Genomic DNA, 22,892 nt, shown 5'->3' with positions numbered 1-22,892 from the left:
ATCAGAAGTTATGTGGAGAAATAAAAATTACTTCACTTAAAAACGTGTTGCTTGAATTTTGAATTTTAAATTGTCGTATGCTATATGTACAATACTTGCAAAGTTTAAATTTCAGGACATCGCAAGAAGTACTGACATGTAAGACGCTGACGCCTTCATGATCTAGAAAGAGAATGCATAAAGTTTCTTTTATTATTTAAATTGGTATATATGTATTTTTATATTATAAACAAGCGTTTTTTGCAAATATCAGCTACTGTCATGCGTATAACATAAAAATCTTACACTGGAGAAGCTTTCCAAATTAAGGTTCGAAAACTTTCCAAAAGTCAGAGGCAGTCCTTTTTGAGCTTTTAGTATTAAAAGCACAAGTTGCCGACTCTTAATCGGTTCCATGTTGTACCAAAGTGATCCATACACTGTGTCGCCGATCATTCTGCTCTAAAAATTTGCAGAAAATTTAGCAACATACGAACGCGTATATTCACTGTAAAATATCAGATGTTCGTGCACTTTTCTCGGAAACGAATGTGAGGAATACAGCAAAATACAAAATACAATTAACCCTCATACATCCTTCGTATCGATTTGCGATTAATCTTATTTTACACTAATATCTCTTATCGGAATTTTTCATTGTCAAAGAAGAAAATAAGATCAATTATTTACCATTTCATCATACTGATGCCTTTGTTATGTCACTTAATTTTACACCAAGAGACAAATTAACACTTTAATTACTTTATTTACTAATAGGCTTTTCGATCATCGAACTTATGTCTAAGAAAAACCCGGTAATTTTTTGTTAAATGATAATTTCTAAAAAACTTATCACATTGTATTAATTCTAGCATGCTTAAGGGAGAATCACAGAATTTTATACATGTACTTTTTTCTAATAATATTCTTTTATAAAATTTTTATATTTTATTTTTGCAGGAACCCAAATGTATTATTTAACAGTATTGTATAAATAAATATACCTCGAATAGAAAAAAGAAATATTTATTGTTAACTTTTTCTTACATGGATACAAAATGGCCCTCTCTTAAGCAGACTTTAAACCTTCTATAGGGTTGTTGCAAAAGTAATTTCGCTTTTCCAAATAGATAGTTTACAAAAAAATCGATATTGCTTTGGCAATATCTCAATACTACCTTAAGCATCCTAGAGACACAATCTAACTAATTTTATGGATTATGGATGAGATTATTGTAGTTTTTGAAAAATTTTTTAAGAAATTCTCAGCTTTTGATCTTCAACTGTAAAAGAAATATTAAAAAACTTGACGGTAGTTAAGAGTGATTGGGGAGGTTGAATCGAATGCTCTTTTTATCCGAAACATGAACATACCACTGCACATTGGAATCGGTGACAGAGGAGATAAACTTCGTTTCAGGTTCTAAGCCAAAGAAATCTGCGCAAATATCTGCAATTTATTTACTACAAATCTAATTATAAGTGTATTTGGAAACAATGAAGTTGATGACGTAGTAAATCACGGGAGGAAAGCCAAAGAGAAGTTTGAGTGCAGTGGTCAACAAAGGATATCATAACAGCAGTAAACAGAGCTGTAGTTCAGTGCTCTGGATTATATTGAATCTCCGTCGTAGCTTTCACCCGCACTGCTCTGACAAACAAGAATTAACTGAAACGAAGTTCGACCGACACCGCCATTGACTGTCAACAACGTTAACCCCCGACTGACGAGATAAAGTTTCGAAGTTATCGCAGTAGAATTTCACAAGTGATTGATTATTCAACTATATCTGGTAGCAACCAAATTTTTACGAGTTCAAATTCTTTGAATTCTTGGTGTAATTAAGTAAAACATGCGTTGTGTGAACGAATTTGTGACTAGACTGCGGATCTTTCTGCAAAACAGAAATCTTCTGCATCAGTTGCAGAATACTGGAGACAAAACAAAAATTGTTCAATCTTCATCAATCATTTTATTGATATAAATATATCACTGAAAATATATATGTATATATGTATATATGTATGTATGTATATATAATATATATGTATATATATATATCATATATGTAATGTATCATACATATACATACATATATGTAATCATCTACTCATGTTAATCACAGATGCATTAAATCTGCAATCTATAAAACACAAAAGAGTGCATCCAAGAATATTTTGTTCGCTAAAAATCATGTTTATCACGAATTAAAATTTGTCCATTATCACCGAAAATCTCAAGGTGACTTTCACGTTCTAACAAAAAAGCGTAAAAGCCAATTGTAACATTGTGCGCTCCCTTGATATACAACTTTGAACCATTTTTCCATGCATCAATTACGAGGTGGTCCGGAAACTAATTTCGTTTTTTCGCAAGAAAATGAAAGACGATTTTTTAATGTTTGGAGTAAACATTATTTAACGATATATTGTTCTATAATTTTTTGACATTTTTCTCATGGCTTTGAAATCTTATGTTCACGGGAATCCTGATTTTTATTGGCGAAATACTGAGTCAAGTGCTTTTTTAACACCCTTACAAAATGAAATTTATTGCAAAAACACTATTACTTTCCGACCAAACAATATTTATCAATACTTAAATCAATACTAATTGACTTTATTCAATAACCTTAATGTCGAGATATTCTCCAGCAAAGCAGTATATGAACGCTTCTAGGCAAATAACGTAATAGAAGAGTACAGATTTGATCAGCATAGAAAGTCCACCGTCGGTCTTTAGCGTCTGAAATGCAAAGTTAAATAACATTCAAAAAACTGAATGTGCTACGTACACGTATTCACTTCTGCAATTACATACAATAACAATAAGATAACCTAAGCAACATGTAATCAAAGTGTTCGAGAAGAGTTGGCTAAGAGATATGTACGTAAAGAGCTGTTCAACCCGCTTTGCAAACAAGGTGATTTCTTGCTGTCTGCTGATGAAGAACCGTATGTGCTCATTATTGATCGTAGATAGATCCGATAGGGTGTGGCACAAAATATCAACATGACACCCCAGATGAAGCGTCTAAAAATAATGATTTTATGATTAAACCGTTGTAAAAAACAACAAAATAGATTTCTTCTTTAATATCGTGAAAGAAATGGTTAACATAAAAATACTCTTAGCAACATATTCGTCCATTGACATCATTCAAATTGCATAGAAAATATTGTTTATATCATCACAATTAAAAGAGATTAAGGTGTACCACCCTGTACATTAAAAATTAATGTTTAATAAACAGTGGCTCATTAAAGTATTCGAACACCTTTTAAAATAGAAGAACTATTTTCAAATTGGATTTGAACTTCTTTAAAACTAGAGGTCTAGTTCGCTAGACAGTGACTAAACAATTTTTTTCAAAAATTTCAATTCATTTGGTCCAATATTAAAAAAGTTATTTCGTTTCAAAATATATTGTGTACACATGCATAATATGTTCTATTGCCTGTAGAATATGTTCCAATATTTTTCAAACGATTGATATTTATATTTTTATGGTTTCTTCAAATCAGAAGCTTTCGTTAAGTTATGAATTTTATGCGATGTGGCTCCTGATTCTTACAATTGATCCAGAACATTTTTACTTTACAGAAAGATCCGCAGTGAAGTCGTCATGATTGAACACATTTTCGCTTACCATCATCAAAAGAAGAGCACTGAAGATGCCAAAGGTAAATGCCGATGACGTTAGAAAGAGAAATTGTGTTGTTACCACAAGCTCGTAAACCGGTGACTCGTTTGTCTCGAATGGCAGATCCATGTTCAAAAGAAGTCGACGTGCCGTTGAATCATTGCTTTGTTGGAACGCGAAAGTACCGACTGCATAGAAGCCCGCTGATGCTGGGTAGAGGACAACGGTTATGGTTGTTAAACGATAGGAAAGCTCTGCCGCTTTCGGTATTAACTTATTTGTATCGATGGCCGCATATTTCTCACAGTCCTCTTCCATTGTGGATAAAAGATTGCACAAGACGCTACGAGGTATCGACATGTCAGATATTAGACCTTTTCGTTTGATCGAGAATTACATAATTTCCGTTTTACACATCAATTTTAGTTATCAATCGAATGAAAAATCTATCCATTCAATGGTATTCAAGTGTCTCCTTCTATAATACTTTACAATAAAGAGACCGCTCCCCTTTCGTAAAGCACCAATTAAGGAGATTCAAGAAAGATTTAAGAAAGAAATTTAATATTTTATTTTAAGGATACTGCAGATTTGATGTACTTATGACGAAAATAAATTGATGAAACGTAAAATGATAGAAGAATTTGGAGGACTTAAGATAAAATAAATTTTTGTTTCACTTCTGTTTCTTACAATCGATGTAGACAATTTTTATCTTGCATAAAGATCCGCAGTCTAATTATAGACGTTGCTATAGTGGATGGTATGTTCAGAAGTAATAATATTTTAATGATACAACGAAGTACAAGTTTATGAAGCTATTTCTTCATTTCAAACTTTCATATCATCACTTGAAGCTAATTTATTTTTACGCGAAGATAACAGATCACGATTTTCAACGATGCAGATAACGTGACAAAAATGTGTTATGCCTTTCAATTCTCGAGAAAATAGATTGCTATACACAAATATGTTATAGATTGTATGCAGGATCGGGACTAATTCATTTGAAACAATTTACCTGTGATGTATCCAAGAAACAGTCAGCTTAATTGATACTAAAGAGTACGGCAAAACGATGGTCAAACTGTCGATCAGAGCTTCGAGACTTTCAGATTTGAATCGTGTTATTATATATCTGTATTGATAACCTTGAAACAGAACCATGAAGATCACCCAGAGGATTTTGTGCAAACCTGGGAGTGGTGTGCCTGGCCAGATACCGGCGAAATGAAGGCCGAACTTAACAGATTTGCTGACTGTACTTGGCGATTTCATCTCGCCGCGATATTTGCTTTCTTCTTCTAAATTCCGCTTCCCTTTGATTTGCAAAATTTCATTATCTTTCGAACCCATTCGTATTTGTTGCTCTCCTGGTTTCTAGCGTTCTGCGTGGGACTGGAAACTTTCTCGGAAATGTTGTGAGAAAATTAGTCTGCGTCGGTAGTATACTCGAGCAGGCGATCGTCGCGCATGATCTGCATACATATTTGAAATAACGCTGCATATATCATAGGCTTATCGAGAACGGAAACGAAGGAAGGAAAAGTTGTTGTTACAACTTTTCTGCATTGATAAATGATGTCCGTCGAAACTACAGAATCTGACATGCAACACGCAAGAACATGTTAAATTGATTCGATTGTGCAAGTTGCGGCGAATTCAAATTCTAAAATGGACGAGGAAATGCGTTTATAAATAGATACGTGCGCTTAAAGTTTCTAGGAATTTTCTTTCGCGATGGAAAAAACGAAAGGTTATTTCGTTCTTGCGATCCGAATCTGTAACTGAAGCAGTTTTCAGACGAGTGACAGTGAAACGGTGGTCAGAGACTATCAAAACGACAATCTAAATTCAGTTTTCACCGAGTGTTACATTTTATTGCATCAAATATGATGATCTTGATTGGTTTCTTGATTAGATCGAATAGAAGAATCAATTAAATTGATTTCTGAAGTTTAGTAATTAAAGGGAGACTGAATAATTCAAATAGAAGTATAAATAAAAATTGTATAGGGTACAGGAGTTAATTATTGTATCCCAGAGCTCAGAATTAAGGGCCCGGCAATACGGCGATATTGAGGACTACGCCTCCTGTCTCCCATCGCAGCGTCTCGCTCAACCGTGGTCACCTCTTTCAGCTCGGAGCACATCAAACGTATATGCCAGTTGCTTTATATGTGTACGTGTAGCATTTAGGCGACCACGGGTAAACGATATGGATTAATTTTATTTGCTCTGATTGGCTGACGATTCACTGCTGAGATAGTATCCACTGCGATTTAGATGTGGGAGTAAGAAAAGCATGCAGGGGAATAAGTCCTATTACTGTACTCAGAAAAAGTCACTACGCAAGAAGTGGGAACAGGCGACGCATGAGCAAAAGTTCTGCACAGCGGCGTGGGGCGACAACCGGGCGAACATTACAATTCTGAACTACGATCAGGCAGAGGCTCTGCGTGGTGTCGCAATCGTAGTTTAGAATTATAATAGTCGCCCGATAGACGTCCCACGCCTCTGTGCGGAACTCCCTGCGCATGCGTCGCCACCCCATTTGGTCAGGAGGCATAGCCCTCGACATCGCCGTGTTGCGTGTACTTAATTCCGAGTCCTGTTGCACCCTGTCGACGGACTTCAGGAGTTTTCGCTGCTAAAAACAATTTCAGCAATTTAGTTGACATTTTTTAAGACCTTGAAGATTGAATTCAAAGTTTATTTTATCGATATCAATTTTCCCATAAAACAAATATCAAAATCTTGTTCGAATATTAGGAGAAAGAACAAAAAAATGTTCTGGTGTCAGTTACTGGTGTGCCTATGATCTATAAAGATTAGTTATCTTTCTGTGCTTCGATTACTGTCCTACCTTTCTAAATACTATTTTATTGAATATTGATCTTCCTTCGTTCGTTTTTTTCTTAAACGTTTTCATAAGCTTTACAGAAATTTTCCCGAATTCAGTATCAAAAAATTGAAATAATCTTTGTGGTATTTTAAGAACTTCCGTCTTTTACATGTTTAATTTTAACAAATAAATAATTAATTTAATTTAAATATTATTACACAGTAATTGCCTAGCCCACAATAACTGATTCCCCAACCCTATGTAAAATATAAAATTTGGTCAGATAATTATTGGAGGATAAGAAATACCGAAATGGATTCGGTGATTTCAGATGTTTATTGAATTACGTGTTGTATAATTTTTGTGCATGATAATAAATTTCTATTTGCCACATTGTGAATCATACCTCCGGTGTTAGCACATGGCACGTAATATAGAAATATACGAAGCAGAAGCCTTCATAAGCTGGAAACAGTGAATGATTCCGTCCACTTTTCTTTACGTTTTATCATTTATAAAATCATGTTTATAATAAAAAGGATGCTTACGCCGGTAAAGCGTTCTAGTGACAAGTCTATTACGTTTCCAGCGGTAATTGTTGACTTTTTTTGGGATCTTGCTATTAAAAGTATGATTATGCGACCATCATCAGGTTTCAGAAGATACCATAGTGAGTTGTATGCCGCAATATGAATCGATGTACTCTAAAATCGGACAGGATATATTTTATAATTAAATTATTTATTTTTTCTTAGGTAGACTGCACTAATTATTGTTTGTATAGCTGGTGCTGACCTTATTGCTAAGGTACTCTCCTGAGTAGCAAAAGATGAACGCCTCCATCGCAATGCAGAGATAAAAGAAAAATATTTTTATCATCATTCTTACGTTGTCATTGCTATCGAATGACTGTAATAATCAATTAAACATTGATTTGTACTTGGAAGGTAATTGAAAATATTGTTGTTATTGAGTTGGCTGAAAAGATCTTCACTTTTCGAGAAAGTACGAACACAATTTTTCCTTCATTTAATTAAAATTTATAAGCGACATTAATATTTATTCATATATTAAAATGCAAACGCCATATTGAAATGAACTCAAGAAATCTTTTTGGATAACTCAGTAATCTGCGAAACGAAAATTTCGCATGTTCAGGTAAATCGGAAATGTAGAACGTTTTCGTATTATCACATCGAAGAGACATTTCTTATAAATATTAGACAGGGCCTCATAAATTCGATGCAGTTGACAAATTTATCGATACAATCGACCACTTCAGAATCATGTAATAATCTTCAACAGATCGTGTGAATTTTCAATAAAATTTCTAGACGCTAATAGACGGAGGCAGGCTCTTCTAATACAACCCTACTAAAATACAGGAAGCATGAACATCCTATTCGTGCATTGTTATGTCTCTTGAAAAATAACTCTTCTGAAGGTCATCCAAAGGTCAACATATAACAAATGTCTTTGCATTAGCGATAAGACTAATCACAATATTTGAACCATTTAGAAGAAGAATGACGATATGTATCACAATAAGCGGCTCACTAAAGCAAACATTTTTATTCCTCAAGAATTTTTTATGTCACTAAAAATAACAGAGATATTTCAAATGAAGTCGTTAAGTCTCTGACCCTGTGCATATCTGAGATGAGGTTCAAAGGTTTTCACGGTGAATCCTTTGTAGGCGCAACGGTTTGAAGCTGAACCACCCGTAGGATCCGAGAGCTCGACTGCGGTGACGATAGAAATGTATTCATGAAACTCATCGCAAGAACATTTGCGTTGGATCTTAGGACAAAGAGAGACCCGGCCAGAGCTGGACTTTCGTCGACTGGCCACCAGTTCTACCTCGGCCACCGCAGCAAACCTATTGTCTACATTTATTCTAGTCTCCTTCTTACAATTAGTGGTCCAGGAGCTGTTAAGGTATCCATAATTACAGTCCATATTTTTGCAGCTTATAAAGATCTCCTAAAATTATTTTCATCACTGTTTTAGAGAATTTATGTTGAAAAAAACATTCAATTCTTTTGGACAAATAGGTATCAGTTTTAAAATATTGGTAATTGTATACCACTAATAAATACATAAATGAATAACTGCATAAAGTAGCAATAATATGATAGTACTTTTTTGTTTCGGACTCGTGTAACGCAAACCTAAGGCGTTAGGTCTAAACTAGGTCTGGATTAGATCTCGGGCCGAAAAGACGATCTAAAACAAGACTCGGAACGAACGAGCACGTAACATCGACGCCGCGAGGGCTACGCCTCCTGACTACCACCGCAGCGTCACGCACCCCGCGTTGCTTCCATCGGCTCACAACACCTCAGGCGCGTACCGTGGATTTCCACATTACCTATGAGGTACCTATTGTTAATGCGTTTTTATTGTTAGTAATATGGATGATGATAAATATGGAAAATAAATCTTGAAAATTACCACTGACAAAAAAAACGCATTGACAATAATACCTCATGGATGACGTGGAAATCTATTGACACAAGTGTCGCCCCTAATGCGCCACGAATAGTTACTACGGTACGCGCTTGAGGTACTCCGAGCCGAACAGGGCAACGCGGGGAGTAAGACGTTGCAGCGGTAATCAGGAGGCGTAACCCACGCGGCATCGGTGTGCGTGCTCGGTTATTCCGAGCCCTGATCTAAGTTTCCCAGAATAATGATCTTGACAATATGTTCTAATATTTACTCATTTTTATTCTACTACAGTTAATTTCCGCGACATAACATGTACGTCATACATATATTTAATATACATATGCTACAATATACATATATTTAATCGGAAACATAAACGAAAGATTTGCAAAATACTTGGCTCCTCTCATATTCATAAAAGTTAAAACATTTTAGCCACATTCAGTGATAAAACTGTACCCAATATCAAAGTTAATATCGTATTTCTTGCCTGGAGAGTTAGATTGAGGGATAAACACCTTCGAAATTGATAAATCCATAACGAAAGTTTACATTTAATATTGAATGCTGATCATTCGCGAAAGTTCGCGCGAGTTCGATCAAAAGAAAAATGAAGAGAGCGGAAATGAGAAATGAGGAAAACGTAAGAAACCACGGAAAACTCGAGTCAAATAAGAAAGCACTAAATGAACAAGTTATATACAATCAAGTATAAACGACTATTATTAAACACAACTATTATTACAGAAGATAATTATGACAATAATTATAACAAAGAAATAGATACGTGAGGAATAAAGATTCGAAGAAACATCAAGCTACAAGAATCAAAAATAAAAAAAAACGTAACAACAAACATTTTGCAATGACGTTTAGTATGCGACATGGTATTATCTTCGTGCTTTTAATAATACTACTTTTCCTTCATAGTGTACAGTCAGTGTAGTATTCGTTCAATGTAAGTATTCGTACATCTTTTAAAACGGAATATAATTTTTTCATAATTAGGCCAAGCGATTAAAATTTTTTTGAAACGTTAGAGTTTATTAAATACTAAAAATTGTTCTACTTTTTCATCTGAGCCTATAACGAAAATTTAAAAAATGCATTTTGTATAGATCCCAGTAACTTATATACATACTGAAAATTCCATCGAAATCGTTATTGCTCAAACATTAGTTTGTTGTGATTATGGGACATGTCGCAAAGGGCACACAGAGATATCCCCTTGTGCCATACATTTCCTGGCAACAATGCTCACAACGCAGACGTAACGTGAATTGGTTGGGACCTCGCCAGGAGGAGACCGTGGCTTACTTACATGATGATAAATGACCGACATGACAGGATTGCAAGGTTGAAGCTATCGCAGCGTATCATACCAATTTAATCAAATAAATCGCTTATATATATACAGTATTTTCACCTTAATTCGCGCTCAGATTGTGTACAAAAATGGACAATTTGGGAAGAGAAGATACGATTATTCGAGCCTTGTAGCTCATTTTTATAATTACCGATTGTCAACAACTATTAAAACGAGATGCAAGGCGCGAATAATCATATCTCTTCTCCCCAAATTGTCCATTTTTGTGCGCAATCTGAGTGCGAATTAGAGAGAAATTACCGTATTTTATTTTGTGGGAAGGTGACATAATATTGCAGTATATTACGGAACAGAACACATTAGTTATAAATTGAAACTATGTATATCACTGCGTTGTGTCGCGTGCATGTGGGCGACGAGTGGGGTTACTTGCAGCCGAAAAATAGGGGAACAGCGTCGTCGAAGGGGAAAACTGGAGGGGAAATAATATCTTCATCTGGCTTAGTGTACGAAGGAATATAGGCTACGCAAGGAATGGGGGCTTGCAACGCATGCGCGGGTGTCTCGCACAGCGGCATGGCGCATCTACTGGGTGAACATTATAATTCTGAACTACTATCACGACGCGACGTGACATAGAGCCTCTGTCTACCTCTTTTATTTTGCATAAAATCCACAGTCTAGTCATTAGTTATTAACACTCTCGTATATCTCATATTTTATTAATTACTGATTTCCTTATCTCCTTGTAATGAAGAAATAATGATTTATTAAAGTACATAAATCGGGATCATAATATCATTGCACTACTTAAAATAAACTACATATTTGTATGCAACGAAAACGATACGTCGCAATGCGCCGTGTTCCCAGTTTTTTTCGTTACAGCGCGGCGAGTGGGAGAACCAGCCGAATAGTGATAGGAGTTAATAAATATATTTTTAAAAAGTAATGTATTCCTGAGCTCGATGTTTGATTAGCACCTCTCGCGGTAACAGAAGCGTTACAGAAATTTCTGGTGGGGTTACCGTAGTTTCCCTTCCTACATTGTGATTTCAACCGAGTTTTCTCGACTTGAGCCGAATCCGAAATATCGAAAACCCACACAACCCTGGTCGTCAGCTGACCTCACATACGTGCTACCGATCCGTGCTAAAGATCGAATAAGTAAATCCGAAAAGTTGGGCGTCGCATCGCGGACTGCGCAGGGCCGAGCAGCGACGCGCAGGGCCGGTAAAAAGAATGTAACCATGGTTTTGTATGAGCCAACACTTACCTACGTGAAGCGCAACAAAGCGCCTGGGACCAAATTTTCGAGGAGGCATTTGCTGTTCGTCGCTCCTCGGCTCTGCGCGTCGTGCTAGTCGCTTTATTCGAACGCTCGTTCCTAATGCTATTTTTCGCGGACTAAGCGATTCGCGCCACCTCGTGCGACTGCGGAAAAAGGACAACGCCCGTATGATTCATCGGATAGTGGAGTCGATTACTGTGGGGTGACCAATTGCTGTGCCTTTAGTTTGTTTTCGGAATGATTTAGTAATTCTGTAGAAAACTAGGCTTTGCATTGAACAAAATCTTGAACTTCAAATTCTGTTCTACATTTTCAATTTACTCTGAAATTGATCGCATGCATCTTATATCACGGTATATGAAACATTGGATGAAAGTTATGAGGCGTTTGTACTATTTCAAAAATGTAATGGTCGAAAGTCTTACTCACTATCATCATCATGAAGCCTATACAACAAATACTAATCGTGTTGCACACCATTTGCATCAAAGCAATGAATGAAAAAAGGCTCTCAATGTATTTTGTGAAGTCAATGATATTCTGATGCTTTTTGAATAAATATTTAAAAGTACTTTTTTGCAAACCACGTTTTATGCCCTTTAACTGAATGCCTGCTAAAACTTGATGTATCACTTCTATCTGCCCTCCAACGTGTAATATCTATAAAACGAAATATTAAGTTAACGAATCGTGAACAGATCATGAACAAATATAAAACGTGCTATAGAACAATTTTTCTATTTTCGGGTATTACCAGCGTAATCAGTAGAGAGTCCATGGTAGCTATGGCAAAAGCGACCAATAATAATTGGCAAATTTGGGCGATTATTACGTATTGGAAATTCAGGCTTTCGTAAGCTACCGATGGAAGTTCCATTTTGATTAACAATTCCGCAGACTCTGCAGAAATGTTATTGTAACCGGTACTACGAATGCCGTTGATGTACACAAGACTGTATGTGAACACTGCGAAAACATATATGCTCAGTACCAATTGGGAGCAGCGAGTCGACAATTTAACTTTCTCTGCCATGAGGTCTTTCGTAATGGAAGTGTTATCCCAATCAGCATCCATTGCGATTAGAATGGTTTTAAATACTCTGCAAAAATGGCAAGTGCCTATTAATAGAGTTCTTAACGATTGTTTTGTATCGAACAAGAGTTTAAAAATCTCCCAACTAATAATCCCCAAGAAACTGATTACAGTAAATTCTCCCTAATTGACGCTTAGCTTGGAAACAAAAATGGACAATTTGGGAAGAGGATGTACGATTATTCCAGCGTTGCGGCTTGTTTTTATAGTTACCGATTGTCAACAACTATAAAAACGAGGAATAATCGCCTCGAATAATCTCCACTTCTCAAATTGTCCATTTTTGTGCACAATCTGAGCGTCAATTAGGATTTACTGTAGATTATAGACAGTTTATATTTTGTTACAATATGATCAGCGGCTAAAGAAGAATCGAATGTTCATGAATGCCTCGTCTAGCGGTCGGAAAGTGCTTAACAACAACCCTAAGCCTACGGACCCTAACTGGCCCAAACTGAAGATGCTTCCATTTATGATCCCGTCGGGTTTATTACCTCAAAGATGTTCTTATAAGGAGTCGTAAACAGAGATTTGGGTCTGACGGCCAATAAAAGCTATTATGACAGTGGAAAACGGCGCTTCGGCCAATAATGTGCAAGACACCCTTTCAGGCAATTGCTGGCAACTTCTAAAGCGCTAAAAACGGGCTTTGGGTCCGAAGACTCTATCTAAACTGAACCCGCGAAAGGAGCTTTTGTTTATAACTCTGAATTTACTACCTCATTACATTAATATATTTCTTCATTTTTAGTATGTAATAGAGCACACCGATAGATGAAATTCTAAGACACCCCGATAATTATCGGGATAATATTCATACAGTGAAATTATTAAACGATATTTGCATACTAGAAACATGTCTATTTTAGATTGTCCAGAATTGGTCTCGTTAATATCAAAAATAACACGTCGGTTTAAAGGAATAAATCTAGAATTAATTTTTAGAAATTAGATTAGTACAAACAATATTATATCCTTCTGTTTTCCAATTTTTAGGGATGACTCCAGTTATCATTTATAGTTTTTTTAGCATTATATTTGCTGCGTAAATCACGTTCTACTATTGCTGCCATTAATTTTCAAAATTATGTACACTGCAAGATATAATGTTCGATATTCGTGAATTCCAATAGTATTACCCGCAATGGCTAACAAGCAGTTCACAGCTAACTGTTGCTGTTTAGTCAATTTTTGATTTAAAGACAAAGCCGTTCGCACCCCGTTGCGTCTGGCAGCATTGAATAGATTCCAATAACACGAAGTTATTGAAACGTTTATGACACTCCCACAGAGAATGTTGCATTGTACATTGCATTGAATTCGTTTACTATATGTATAGTCTACAGCAGTACGCCACAATTTTCATTGTTAATATGAAAATGGAAACCACAAAGGCTCTATTCTACACTACCTTAAGACACTATTCTACATTACCGTAGTGTTTTACACTATGTAACCATAACAATTACACTTAATATTTTATCCGAGTATTTTCTGAATAATTGTAACGGAGTATTATTTCATTTATTAATACTTTTGTATTGTATCAATTATAATATTTCAAACAACGCTTTGCGACAAAGCTTACCTGCGTTTATTCCAGAAGGTGACCAGTTTGAGAAAGATCAGAGCATACGGCACAGCACAGCTCACGCATTCTATCAAGTCTACCAAGTTCTCAGAATTGAAGCGATTCCTTACGTACCAATATTGAATGACTAGTGTTGGACTCATCATTAGTACCCAAAGCAATCGAAAGAAATTTTCGTAAGCAGACGGCCATATTCCAGTGAATCGTAGGCCAATTTCTACCGGTCGAATGATATTCTTCGTAGGCATCGCTTTGAACAATGATATTGATTACCTCAAAAATTGAAATTTCTATAGAACTCCATTGTTTGTTCCTATAATATGTATGGTAAGTCAAAACAACGTAAGTCACATGTTCCTATTTCGTAGAATCACTCAAACACCGAATGTTTTTGACGAAAATATAATCGAGTATGCTTAGGGATGTTTATAATTTTATTCATCAATTATTTTCACCATATTTTTTAAAATACTCCTTTTGGGCACCCGAACGGGACCCCCAGGCCCGCTGTCCGAGTGTTAAAGCTTCAAATAGCAATTCATTATCGAAATAACGCAAAGTACAATACAAATGTACGTCTGATCTGAATGTATATAATTTTGTCAGTTTCAATTAACATAAAATACTATGAGATGCAAGCACGTATGTTTCTTAAATTTTTTAGATTTATGTGTTATTCTTTATTTATATTTACTTGCTTCATTTATACAGAATAAAATTTTCGGCTTCTAATAAAAGGAAAAATTATTTTTATGCGTTTTTCATTTCGAAACCAAAATGCTGTCTCGCAAAGTGCAGTTATGGTATAAACTGAAATGCGACGTATGTTGTTTTGCCTTGCAACGGCAGATATACAGCGAAATTTCGATTTATCGCAATAAGATTGTGTCATATACCGATCACGAACGACGAACAACAGTACACTGAGATATCTCCAAACCACCGAGACCTCTCGCGGATCGACTACCATAAAATATTTAATACCAAAAAAAAAGTTGTAACATAGAGTACGTGAGCATACAACATGATTATAAGTAAAGCAAAAGTTGAGCTGTTTTTCCATCTGAAACTAAAATCGCGAACTTTGCCACCTGCAGATTCTCGGACGATTTTCTATAATGTAACAGGACACAGAAAAAACTATAGCGGAATTCGTGTCAGAAACAGTTTTTCCAACACAGATGTTGTTTCGGAGGAAGTGCGGTAATACCTCGATCGTTGAACTCTTTGGCAACGAAGTTTCTGAACAACGGAGTCGAGTTTCAGTAGTACAACCGAACGGAGAGTGATCCTATGTGAAAAAATAAGAAAAAATTTAAGAAAACATTTTTTTATGCTGGGCTCCATTTTCGAGAAAATCGACTTCAAAGTTTGTTCATCTTCGTAAAGGACTTAGTTGTCGTCTATTATTCTACCACAGTTGCCTTCATTCGAAATAGTCTCGGATAAAAAAATGTCATACCAAATTTTTTTCTTATTTTATTCACGCAGAATCATCCTCTGCTTGGTTTTACTGTGAATTCTGTCCCATTTAGTATACGCGAAATTTTTTTTATAATACAACGCACTATATTCTTTTTAAAATATTAGTAAGACACTTCTTTTTAATACTATGATAAGAAAATAACTTATTTAAGCTCCTTACAATAATATCTTATTAAAATAATTTATAATTCGATTTTCTCATAATTTACACATTCTGCTGTGGAATGATAAATTAAACAATATTTATGCTCTTAATCATTGTTAAAACGTTAATCTAGAAAATTAATACTTACAGCGTGTTATTCATAACTCGTATTATGAAAAGAATGTTTGACTTTTTATTAAACACAGAAATAATTGCAAACACGATAAATAATTCCTTTATCACTTTATTGAAGCAAACTTTATTTAAACATCGTTACATTGTTTACAAAAAGTTCGTATTTGTATAAAGTATAAATAAATCCATAAAAACGTGCTAGAGTACCGAATTCGTATAGATTTATAATTTTATTGAATCGTACAATTATTATTGATGTACTTATGTAATCAGAATAAAATTTGAATTGTATATATAACAATAAAAAATATATAAAATGTTTTCTAAAAATATGGATGACATCATGCTAAGAGAAAGCTTCTTTTCGATCAACTCTTCATTTTTCAATTTGTTGCACAATTTTTATAATTTTTTACCTTCTAATTATTATAACAATTGAGAAAGCGATATAACATATTGTGCAACAAAATTGAATTTTTGTATCTACTTTAAGAGAGAGAAAATTCATTTTATTTCTCATAAAAATCATCACAGTTCGCCGATCTAGCTGCAACATCTTTAATCTTATTGATTTTTAAATGAAATTTACAGTCTTCCTAATTAAAGTTATGCACTTTAAGATAAACTAATTTTCGATAAAAAAAGTGATTGAAATATTTATTTACTAAATATATGCACAATATTGTCTCGCGAAATAATTCTATGAAACAAAGATTGTAAAGTGGCAGTGAAGCTTTTAACACAATGTATTTTAAGAATTATAAAAATCATTATTTACTTTCTGCATTAACGTTTACTTTTTCGTTGAACGTTGAACGTAGAATTATATGAATTGTATTGTGTTTATTGTACAGTCATCCAAAATTGATTCTACATATGTGTATATTATCCACCTCATATAAAAACTTCCCATTACAACTATTCTCTTAAATAGTATTTAAAAAGTATAACATTGCTTAAAAATTTATAAGTAAAAACTTTGTATAAATTCGATAATTTTACTGTACATTATAATATAAAAAATATCCTGTTGTGTCGATTCGTTTACAGTTTACAGAATTATGTACAGTATTAAAGATTGCATATTTTTCATTATTGGATCTCTAGTCGTTTGTGTGCACGAACATTGAGCACACGTAAAAAAATATAATTTTAATGCATTGTGAATATTCAAGTAATTTCCAATTGCAATTTACATCCCATTGTAAGCTGGACCACCACCTCCTTCTGGCACGACCCAGTTGATATTTTGACTAGGATCTTTGATATCGCATGTTTTACAGTGAATGCAATTCTGTGCATTTATTTGCAGTCTTTCCCCCTCTCCGGATTCTAGTGGCACAAACTCATAAACGCCTGCAAACAATAACACGTGAAGAATAATTACGGATTTTATTATATTTATCAAACTATCCTAGGAACAATGCAAATCATATTTCACACTTTTGCGAGGGGAACTATACGGAAATATCGGAACTGTGCTATTTATCACATTATCTACCGACAACGATTTCGTAAGAATTTAAAATTTATAGTTAAGAGCTCCTTCATAAATTGTTTAATTACAATTGCAATTTCAATCTTGTACCATCAAATCATTCCCAGTAACATAATCCAATGTATAGAAAAATAATTTAAAGTCCGATTAACCCTTTCAATGTGTACGTCGAGTATACTCGTTATGAAAAGATGGCTTTTCCATTGGAATTTTGCTATAACATTTTGTAAAAGATACAAAAATTGTTCTTAATTGTAATTAGATATCATATTTTATATAATTTTGTAAGATTTTATTTTGGTTTAGTTATTTTGTTTCATTATAATTTATTTGAATTTCACAGCAAATGCATCATAAATAAAATAAATACTTGAAAAGGTTAAAAAGCTTCCGATAGATTAAGTGTCAAAAATTCTCCAAGTAATATTTATTGAAAATGAAGAACACACACACACACACACTTGTGTAATTCTGTTCTCCTGGCGGTGGATTATCAGAGTTCCATTACGAAGGTCAAATTGTGCCCTCCGCGCCAGACAGTCGATAACCTGTTCCCTTCCACTTTCCAGACATTCGAATTGTCCTGTAGGAAAACAACCCCCATCGAGCTCCTCCCCGTTACCCCGACGACCGATCCTGGGGAAAGCAAGAGGTTGCTCCACGAGAGAAATAGAAAGAAGGTAGAGTGCAGTAAATATCAGAGGTGGTGGGAGGGTTCTGAGCACGGCAGACATATAAATTTCGCCCGCTTACAGATGCCGTCTTGTATCAAATTTATCTGAAAAACTACACCAAACGTCTGTAATCACCAGACCGCGAATAATTCGGTCAATTTTCTGACTACGATTGTTTATGCGAATCCCCAATACCCAAGGAATATTAAAGCTAAACAAATTTCAATAAAGACTGTAACTGTAAAAAAGTTTATTTCATCAATTAAAGAATTTTTTTAGTTCAAAAAATAGAGTATGCATTATGAAATTGTACTCTGACAATTTTTATAATCCTTTACTAACGTGTTGAATTGCTGGTTCAGTTACAAATAATAAGCAGACGATGCCCGCATTTTTGGAAATGATCAGACAAATCAATTTGTTCAATTAATTAAAGTATTTGTTGAATTGAGAAAATAGAGAATGAACAAGCTAAGTATTTATCGCTTTACTGCACTCCGGGAGATTTGATTTCTTTACTGTTACATTGAATGGTTGGTAAAGTGATGAATGGTTTGCAGACGATGTCTGCTTTCTTTAGAAAGGGTCAGAAGAAAAAATTCTGAAGGAGGGTTGGTGGCCGCAACTACGCTCACCCTGAATTCGGGACCTGTGCCTGGTCGAGGGTAGTCTAGCCATGAGGGGTGTTCGGATGGCTCAAGTTCAAGGACACATCGGTCGATAAACCCAGACGAGATTCGTGGAGGGAGAAGAAAAGGAGCAAAAGATGGGAGAGGGGAAATATGGATGAAAGCGAACGGTCCTAATCGAAATTGCAGAGACACGGGAAATGGTGAATGTACGCGTCGCTAATTTGACGTCAAATTAAGCATGAATGCTTCATTGTCTAATGTTGACAATGATTTATCATCGATCTTCATGAAATGGAATTACATTAAGCATATCAATAAGTGATACATCACTGATTTTTAAGGTTAATATTTGTTTTTATAAATCTAAAAAACTAACTATCTTTTTAACAACTATGCTGTATCAAGACCACTTGATATACCCTAGATCAATTAATGAAATGCACAAAATTTATTCGTTATTGATTGAATGTATTTAATAGGAAAATATTATTGATAAATTAGTCTAACAATGGAGTTAAAACAAATTAACATTATATTTTGTGCAATCTAGCATTTATACTTACAGATTAAATCAAAAGTTAAGGTTGTTTTACATAGAAAAACAATACGAGAAGTTAATATAAAATTTTAGAAATCTGTCGTGTATTTCTCGTTATTTATTTATATACTTTCTTAGTAATATTTATCTTACCCTACATGCTGCTCATCAGTTGCTATTTTCACTGCTGTTTACATGTAATTTAATTTTTAAAGTGTACTCTCTATAAGCATTGAAACTTACATATTATATTTTCTTATAATTTTAAGAGTACTCAAACACATTCTTTTATAAAGTGAATTATCTCATACAAATTTTATACTATCGTTAAACGAAAAAATGTATGTAAACAAATGCCTTACTCACCAGCAGGACAGAATCGACCTTCTGGTCCAGCGAAAACGCCTAAATTTCTTTTTACGGGTACAGCATCATCGGCTAAAGTTAGATGAGGAGGTTGATCAGCTTCATGATTTGTGCCAGTAAGTGCTACTGACGACAATAAATCGAATGATATTTGATTATCAGGTTTTGGATAATCGATTGATGTACATTCAGATGCTGGTTTCAACCTTTTGTAATCTGGATCTAGAATTGTTGCATTTGTAGTAATAATAGTAATGAAATTTTCAATCTCGTAGTATATACTTAGTAACAAATTATCGTACCCCCATGAGACAGAGTCCATGGTTCCCTTCCACCAATTAGCATAGAAAATCCAGAGTACATCATGCCTCCATAGAGTCCAAGACTTGTATGGAAACTTGGCCTTACATTCCTTACAGCTTTCAACTCCTTATAAATCCAACTACTTTTTATTTTGTTAGTATAAGATTTTGGTTCTAAGCCTTTGGTAGGTGAAGGATTTATTTCACCATCGATAATAGCTTCCACGACACTCTCTGCTGCAAGCATTCCACTTTTCATTGCATTATGTGTTCCCTTAACTTTCGGAACGTTGAGGAATCCTGCTGTGCAGCCAACTAGACAACCACCAGGGAATTGAAGTTTAGGAATAGCTTGTAAACCTCCTTCGACTAAAGCTCTTGCGCCATACGCTATTCTAAAATACGAATTCTAATTATAAAAACAGAATACAAACGTGGAATCTGCAAAGCTTACCTTTTTCCTCCTTCGAGTATAGGTTTAATGCTCGGATGATGCTTAAACCTTTGAAATTCTTTGAATGGATGCAAATAAGGGTTTGAGTAATCTAATCCTACGACGAAACCTATCGCGATAAGAGGTGCATCTTCATTGAGGTGGTATAAGAAAGAACCACCATAAGTATCCCTTTTTAGTGGCCAACCAACTGTGTGTTCAGCGGTACCAGATTTATGATTTTTTGGATCAATTTCCCATATCTGCGGTAAAAAATTTATTGACTGTAAATGTTGTAATGTAAATACTGTAAACGTATAAATTTTGTATTAATTACCTCTTTTAATCCTATACCATAGGTTTGAGGCCCGCAATCTTTTCTAAGATCTAGTTTCTTTGAAACTTGTTTTGTAAGATGCCCATGACAACCCTCTGCAAAAATCGTACACTTTGCATGCAATTCCATTCCCCGTTCAAAGTTATCCTTGGGAGAACCATCTTTGGCAATACCAACATCATTTGTAGCAATTCCTTTCACAGACCCATCTTCATGATAAAGCACTTCTGACGCAGCATAGCCAGGATATAATTCTACTCCCACAGCTTCAGCTTGTTGTCCAAGCCAAGCTACAACATGGCCTAATCTGTGTAAAATAATGATGACAAAAAAATTCTAGAAAAATATATTAATAGGGCTCTATTTTCAATTATCGTGATGTATTTACCTAACGATGTAGTTGCCATGATTATACATTGGCATTCCTTTTAATATTGGTACTGGTATTCTACCTTTCTCAGTAAGTATCGCAAATTTATCATGTGTAATAGGAGTATTTAATGGTGCACCCAATTCTTTCCAATTTGGAAAGAGTTCATTTAAAGCAATTGGATCCAAACAAGCTCCACTAAGAATATGACCTCCAATAGTAGCAGCTTTTTCAACAACAGTAACTCTGAGTTCTTTCCCATGTTTTTCAGCTAGTTTACGAGCTTGAATGGCAGCTGATAAACCAGCAGGTCCACCACCAACAATTAAGATGTCTGTTTCATCTACGTATCTTTCCATATTTACATCTGCAAAAAGTATTCATTGGTTTAAACATTCTACATTTATAAAAATAGTATTTACGTTTTTGTACACATACCTTTCCATCTCGGATCGGTTTCTCTGCTTACAACTGTATAATGCGTCGTGATTTTTGGAAACTTTTCTTGCGAGTAAGCCCTTTGAAAAACCCATTGCAACCTCTGTACTGCCAACAGAGGTTAATGTAGTTTGAATAGAAAAATAACATTCAAATCATTTCACAATTAATATAAATTTTATATTCTATACAGTCATAAAATTTGTTATAAAATTATTTATAAAATTATATTCTAAATAATTTCGAAAAAGTTTACATCTGTACATTGCATACACAAATATTTACATCTACGTATTTTATAAATATAAATATTCAATCACTTCAAAACGTGTCACGTGAAATTTGACAGTTCTACCTAGATGATATTAACGAAAAAAAAAACAAATAAACTCTAACAAGACAGTAATATTTTTCTACTTGATTTATTGTACATGTATTTTAAGATTGTGTTATGATATTTCATATCTAAAAACTTCGTGCCTAAACTACGGATTTATATATATAGATGTATATCTATATCACAAGCCAAAGTTCACTTGTGTTACGTATGTTATAAGATATTGTAATAAACTTTCGCGTAATTAATTTGTTAAAAAATCGTAATTAATATCCAAGATGCAGAATGTAAATTTTATTAACACATTTTTATTTTAGATCAAACTTTAAACCATTTTCGCATAGATAAACAGGGTGATCTATACCCTATACGATTTGATTGTTATTACCAATAATTGTCGAAATTCATATGGATAAAAAAATTCTGTACAATTAAAATAAGTATATTATTAATGCACGAACTTACGGCTAATTGATGATTTAGTTATTACTCGAGCCATAATTGTACATCCACAGTGAAAAGATCGTAATCTAAATAATAGGTATTATCGGTCAACTATAATACGATAACTACTGCCAGCTGTTGCTGTAATGTACTCTACATGCATACAACTTATTTGACACAAGTTTAGATAGAAGTATCTGAATGCTAATAAGTATCTCAATTTAGAAATGTTCATTAGTGCCATCTGTTCAGAATTTTCCATAATTTAGTCGAAACATTTTGAACTTGTAAGATAAGTCTCTTACAAAATAATGAGAACTTTCTTTACCTTCCAGCCAAAATATTTTATCTGCGATTACACATATGCCTCATAAAAATTTGAATTTTTATAACATCATTTTTAATTAAATTAGAAAAAAGTTTACTCATATCATACTGTACTCTAATTTTTGGATTCATTTCATAATTTATTAAAAAGTAGAAAATTAAAAAGCTTATTGAAATTTGACAAAATGTCAGTTATTATTTGCTGATTGA

At 34.3% G+C, this 22,892-nt stretch overlaps 4 protein-coding genes across 7 annotated transcripts; 1 reads left to right on the top strand and 3 right to left on the bottom strand.

Moving 5' to 3' along the window:
- Positions 1–47: 47 nt before the first annotated feature.
- On the bottom strand, positions 48–4,901 carry LOC117226769 (uncharacterized). The gene is made up of 6 exons (XM_033481443.2): positions 4,645–4,901; positions 3,630–3,966; positions 2,801–3,013; positions 2,612–2,725; positions 286–441; positions 48–162 (listed from the first exon to the last, which is right to left on the bottom strand). Exons 1-6 carry the CDS (start codon positions 4,899–4,901, stop codon positions 112–114), a joined length of 1,128 nt encoding a protein of 375 aa, XP_033337334.1. The 3' UTR covers positions 48–111.
- LOC143258938 (uncharacterized) lies at positions 4,845–18,979 on the top strand. Its single transcript, XM_076519545.1, has 5 exons — positions 4,845–7,138; positions 7,224–7,415; positions 8,165–8,406; positions 18,054–18,164; positions 18,719–18,979. Exons 3-5 carry the CDS (start codon positions 8,236–8,238, stop codon positions 18,761–18,763), a joined length of 327 nt encoding a protein of 108 aa, XP_076375660.1. The 5' UTR covers positions 4,845–7,138; positions 7,224–7,415; positions 8,165–8,235; the 3' UTR covers positions 18,764–18,979.
- Positions 4,960–15,167, bottom strand: LOC117226948 (odorant receptor 13a). 3 transcript variants are annotated; one of them, XM_076519519.1, is made up of 8 exons: positions 15,118–15,167; positions 14,219–14,471; positions 12,292–12,637; positions 11,967–12,197; positions 7,264–7,377; positions 7,017–7,172; positions 6,875–6,933; positions 4,960–5,101 (listed from the first exon to the last, which is right to left on the bottom strand). In XM_076519519.1, the coding sequence occupies exons 2-7, from the start codon at positions 14,467–14,469 to the stop codon at positions 6,883–6,885; spliced, it is 1,149 nt and encodes a 382-aa protein (XP_076375634.1). In that variant the 5' UTR covers positions 14,470–14,471; positions 15,118–15,167; the 3' UTR covers positions 4,960–5,101; positions 6,875–6,882. The 3 variants fall into 3 exon arrangements, with proteins under 3 accessions (XP_076375634.1, XP_076375633.1, XP_076375635.1); XM_076519518.1 differs by lacking the exon at positions 4,960–5,101 and having other exon boundaries at positions 6,793–6,933; XM_076519520.1 differs by lacking the exon at positions 4,960–5,101 and having other exon boundaries at positions 6,793–6,933; positions 7,264–7,305.
- On the bottom strand, positions 16,080–22,783 carry Etf-QO (electron transfer flavoprotein-ubiquinone oxidoreductase). 2 transcript variants are annotated; one of them, XM_076519497.1, is made up of 8 exons: positions 22,377–22,783; positions 21,575–21,682; positions 21,155–21,503; positions 20,767–21,073; positions 20,451–20,692; positions 19,997–20,391; positions 19,695–19,916; positions 16,080–17,342 (listed from the first exon to the last, which is right to left on the bottom strand). In XM_076519497.1, the coding sequence occupies exons 1-8, from the start codon at positions 22,408–22,410 to the stop codon at positions 17,179–17,181; spliced, it is 1,821 nt and encodes a 606-aa protein (XP_076375612.1). In that variant the 5' UTR covers positions 22,411–22,783; the 3' UTR covers positions 16,080–17,178. The 2 variants fall into 2 exon arrangements, with proteins under 2 accessions (XP_076375612.1, XP_076375613.1); XM_076519498.1 differs by having other exon boundaries at positions 21,575–21,677.
- Between the last annotated feature and the right edge of the window lie 109 nt (positions 22,784–22,892).

Source organism: Megalopta genalis, chromosome 3 (genome assembly GCF_051020955.1).
Source record: "Megalopta genalis isolate 19385.01 chromosome 3, iyMegGena1_principal, whole genome shotgun sequence".
NCBI lineage: Eukaryota > Metazoa > Arthropoda > Insecta > Hymenoptera > Halictidae > Megalopta > Megalopta genalis.
Note: the sequence above shows the minus strand (reverse complement) of the source record. Positions and strands in the feature narration are given on the sequence as shown.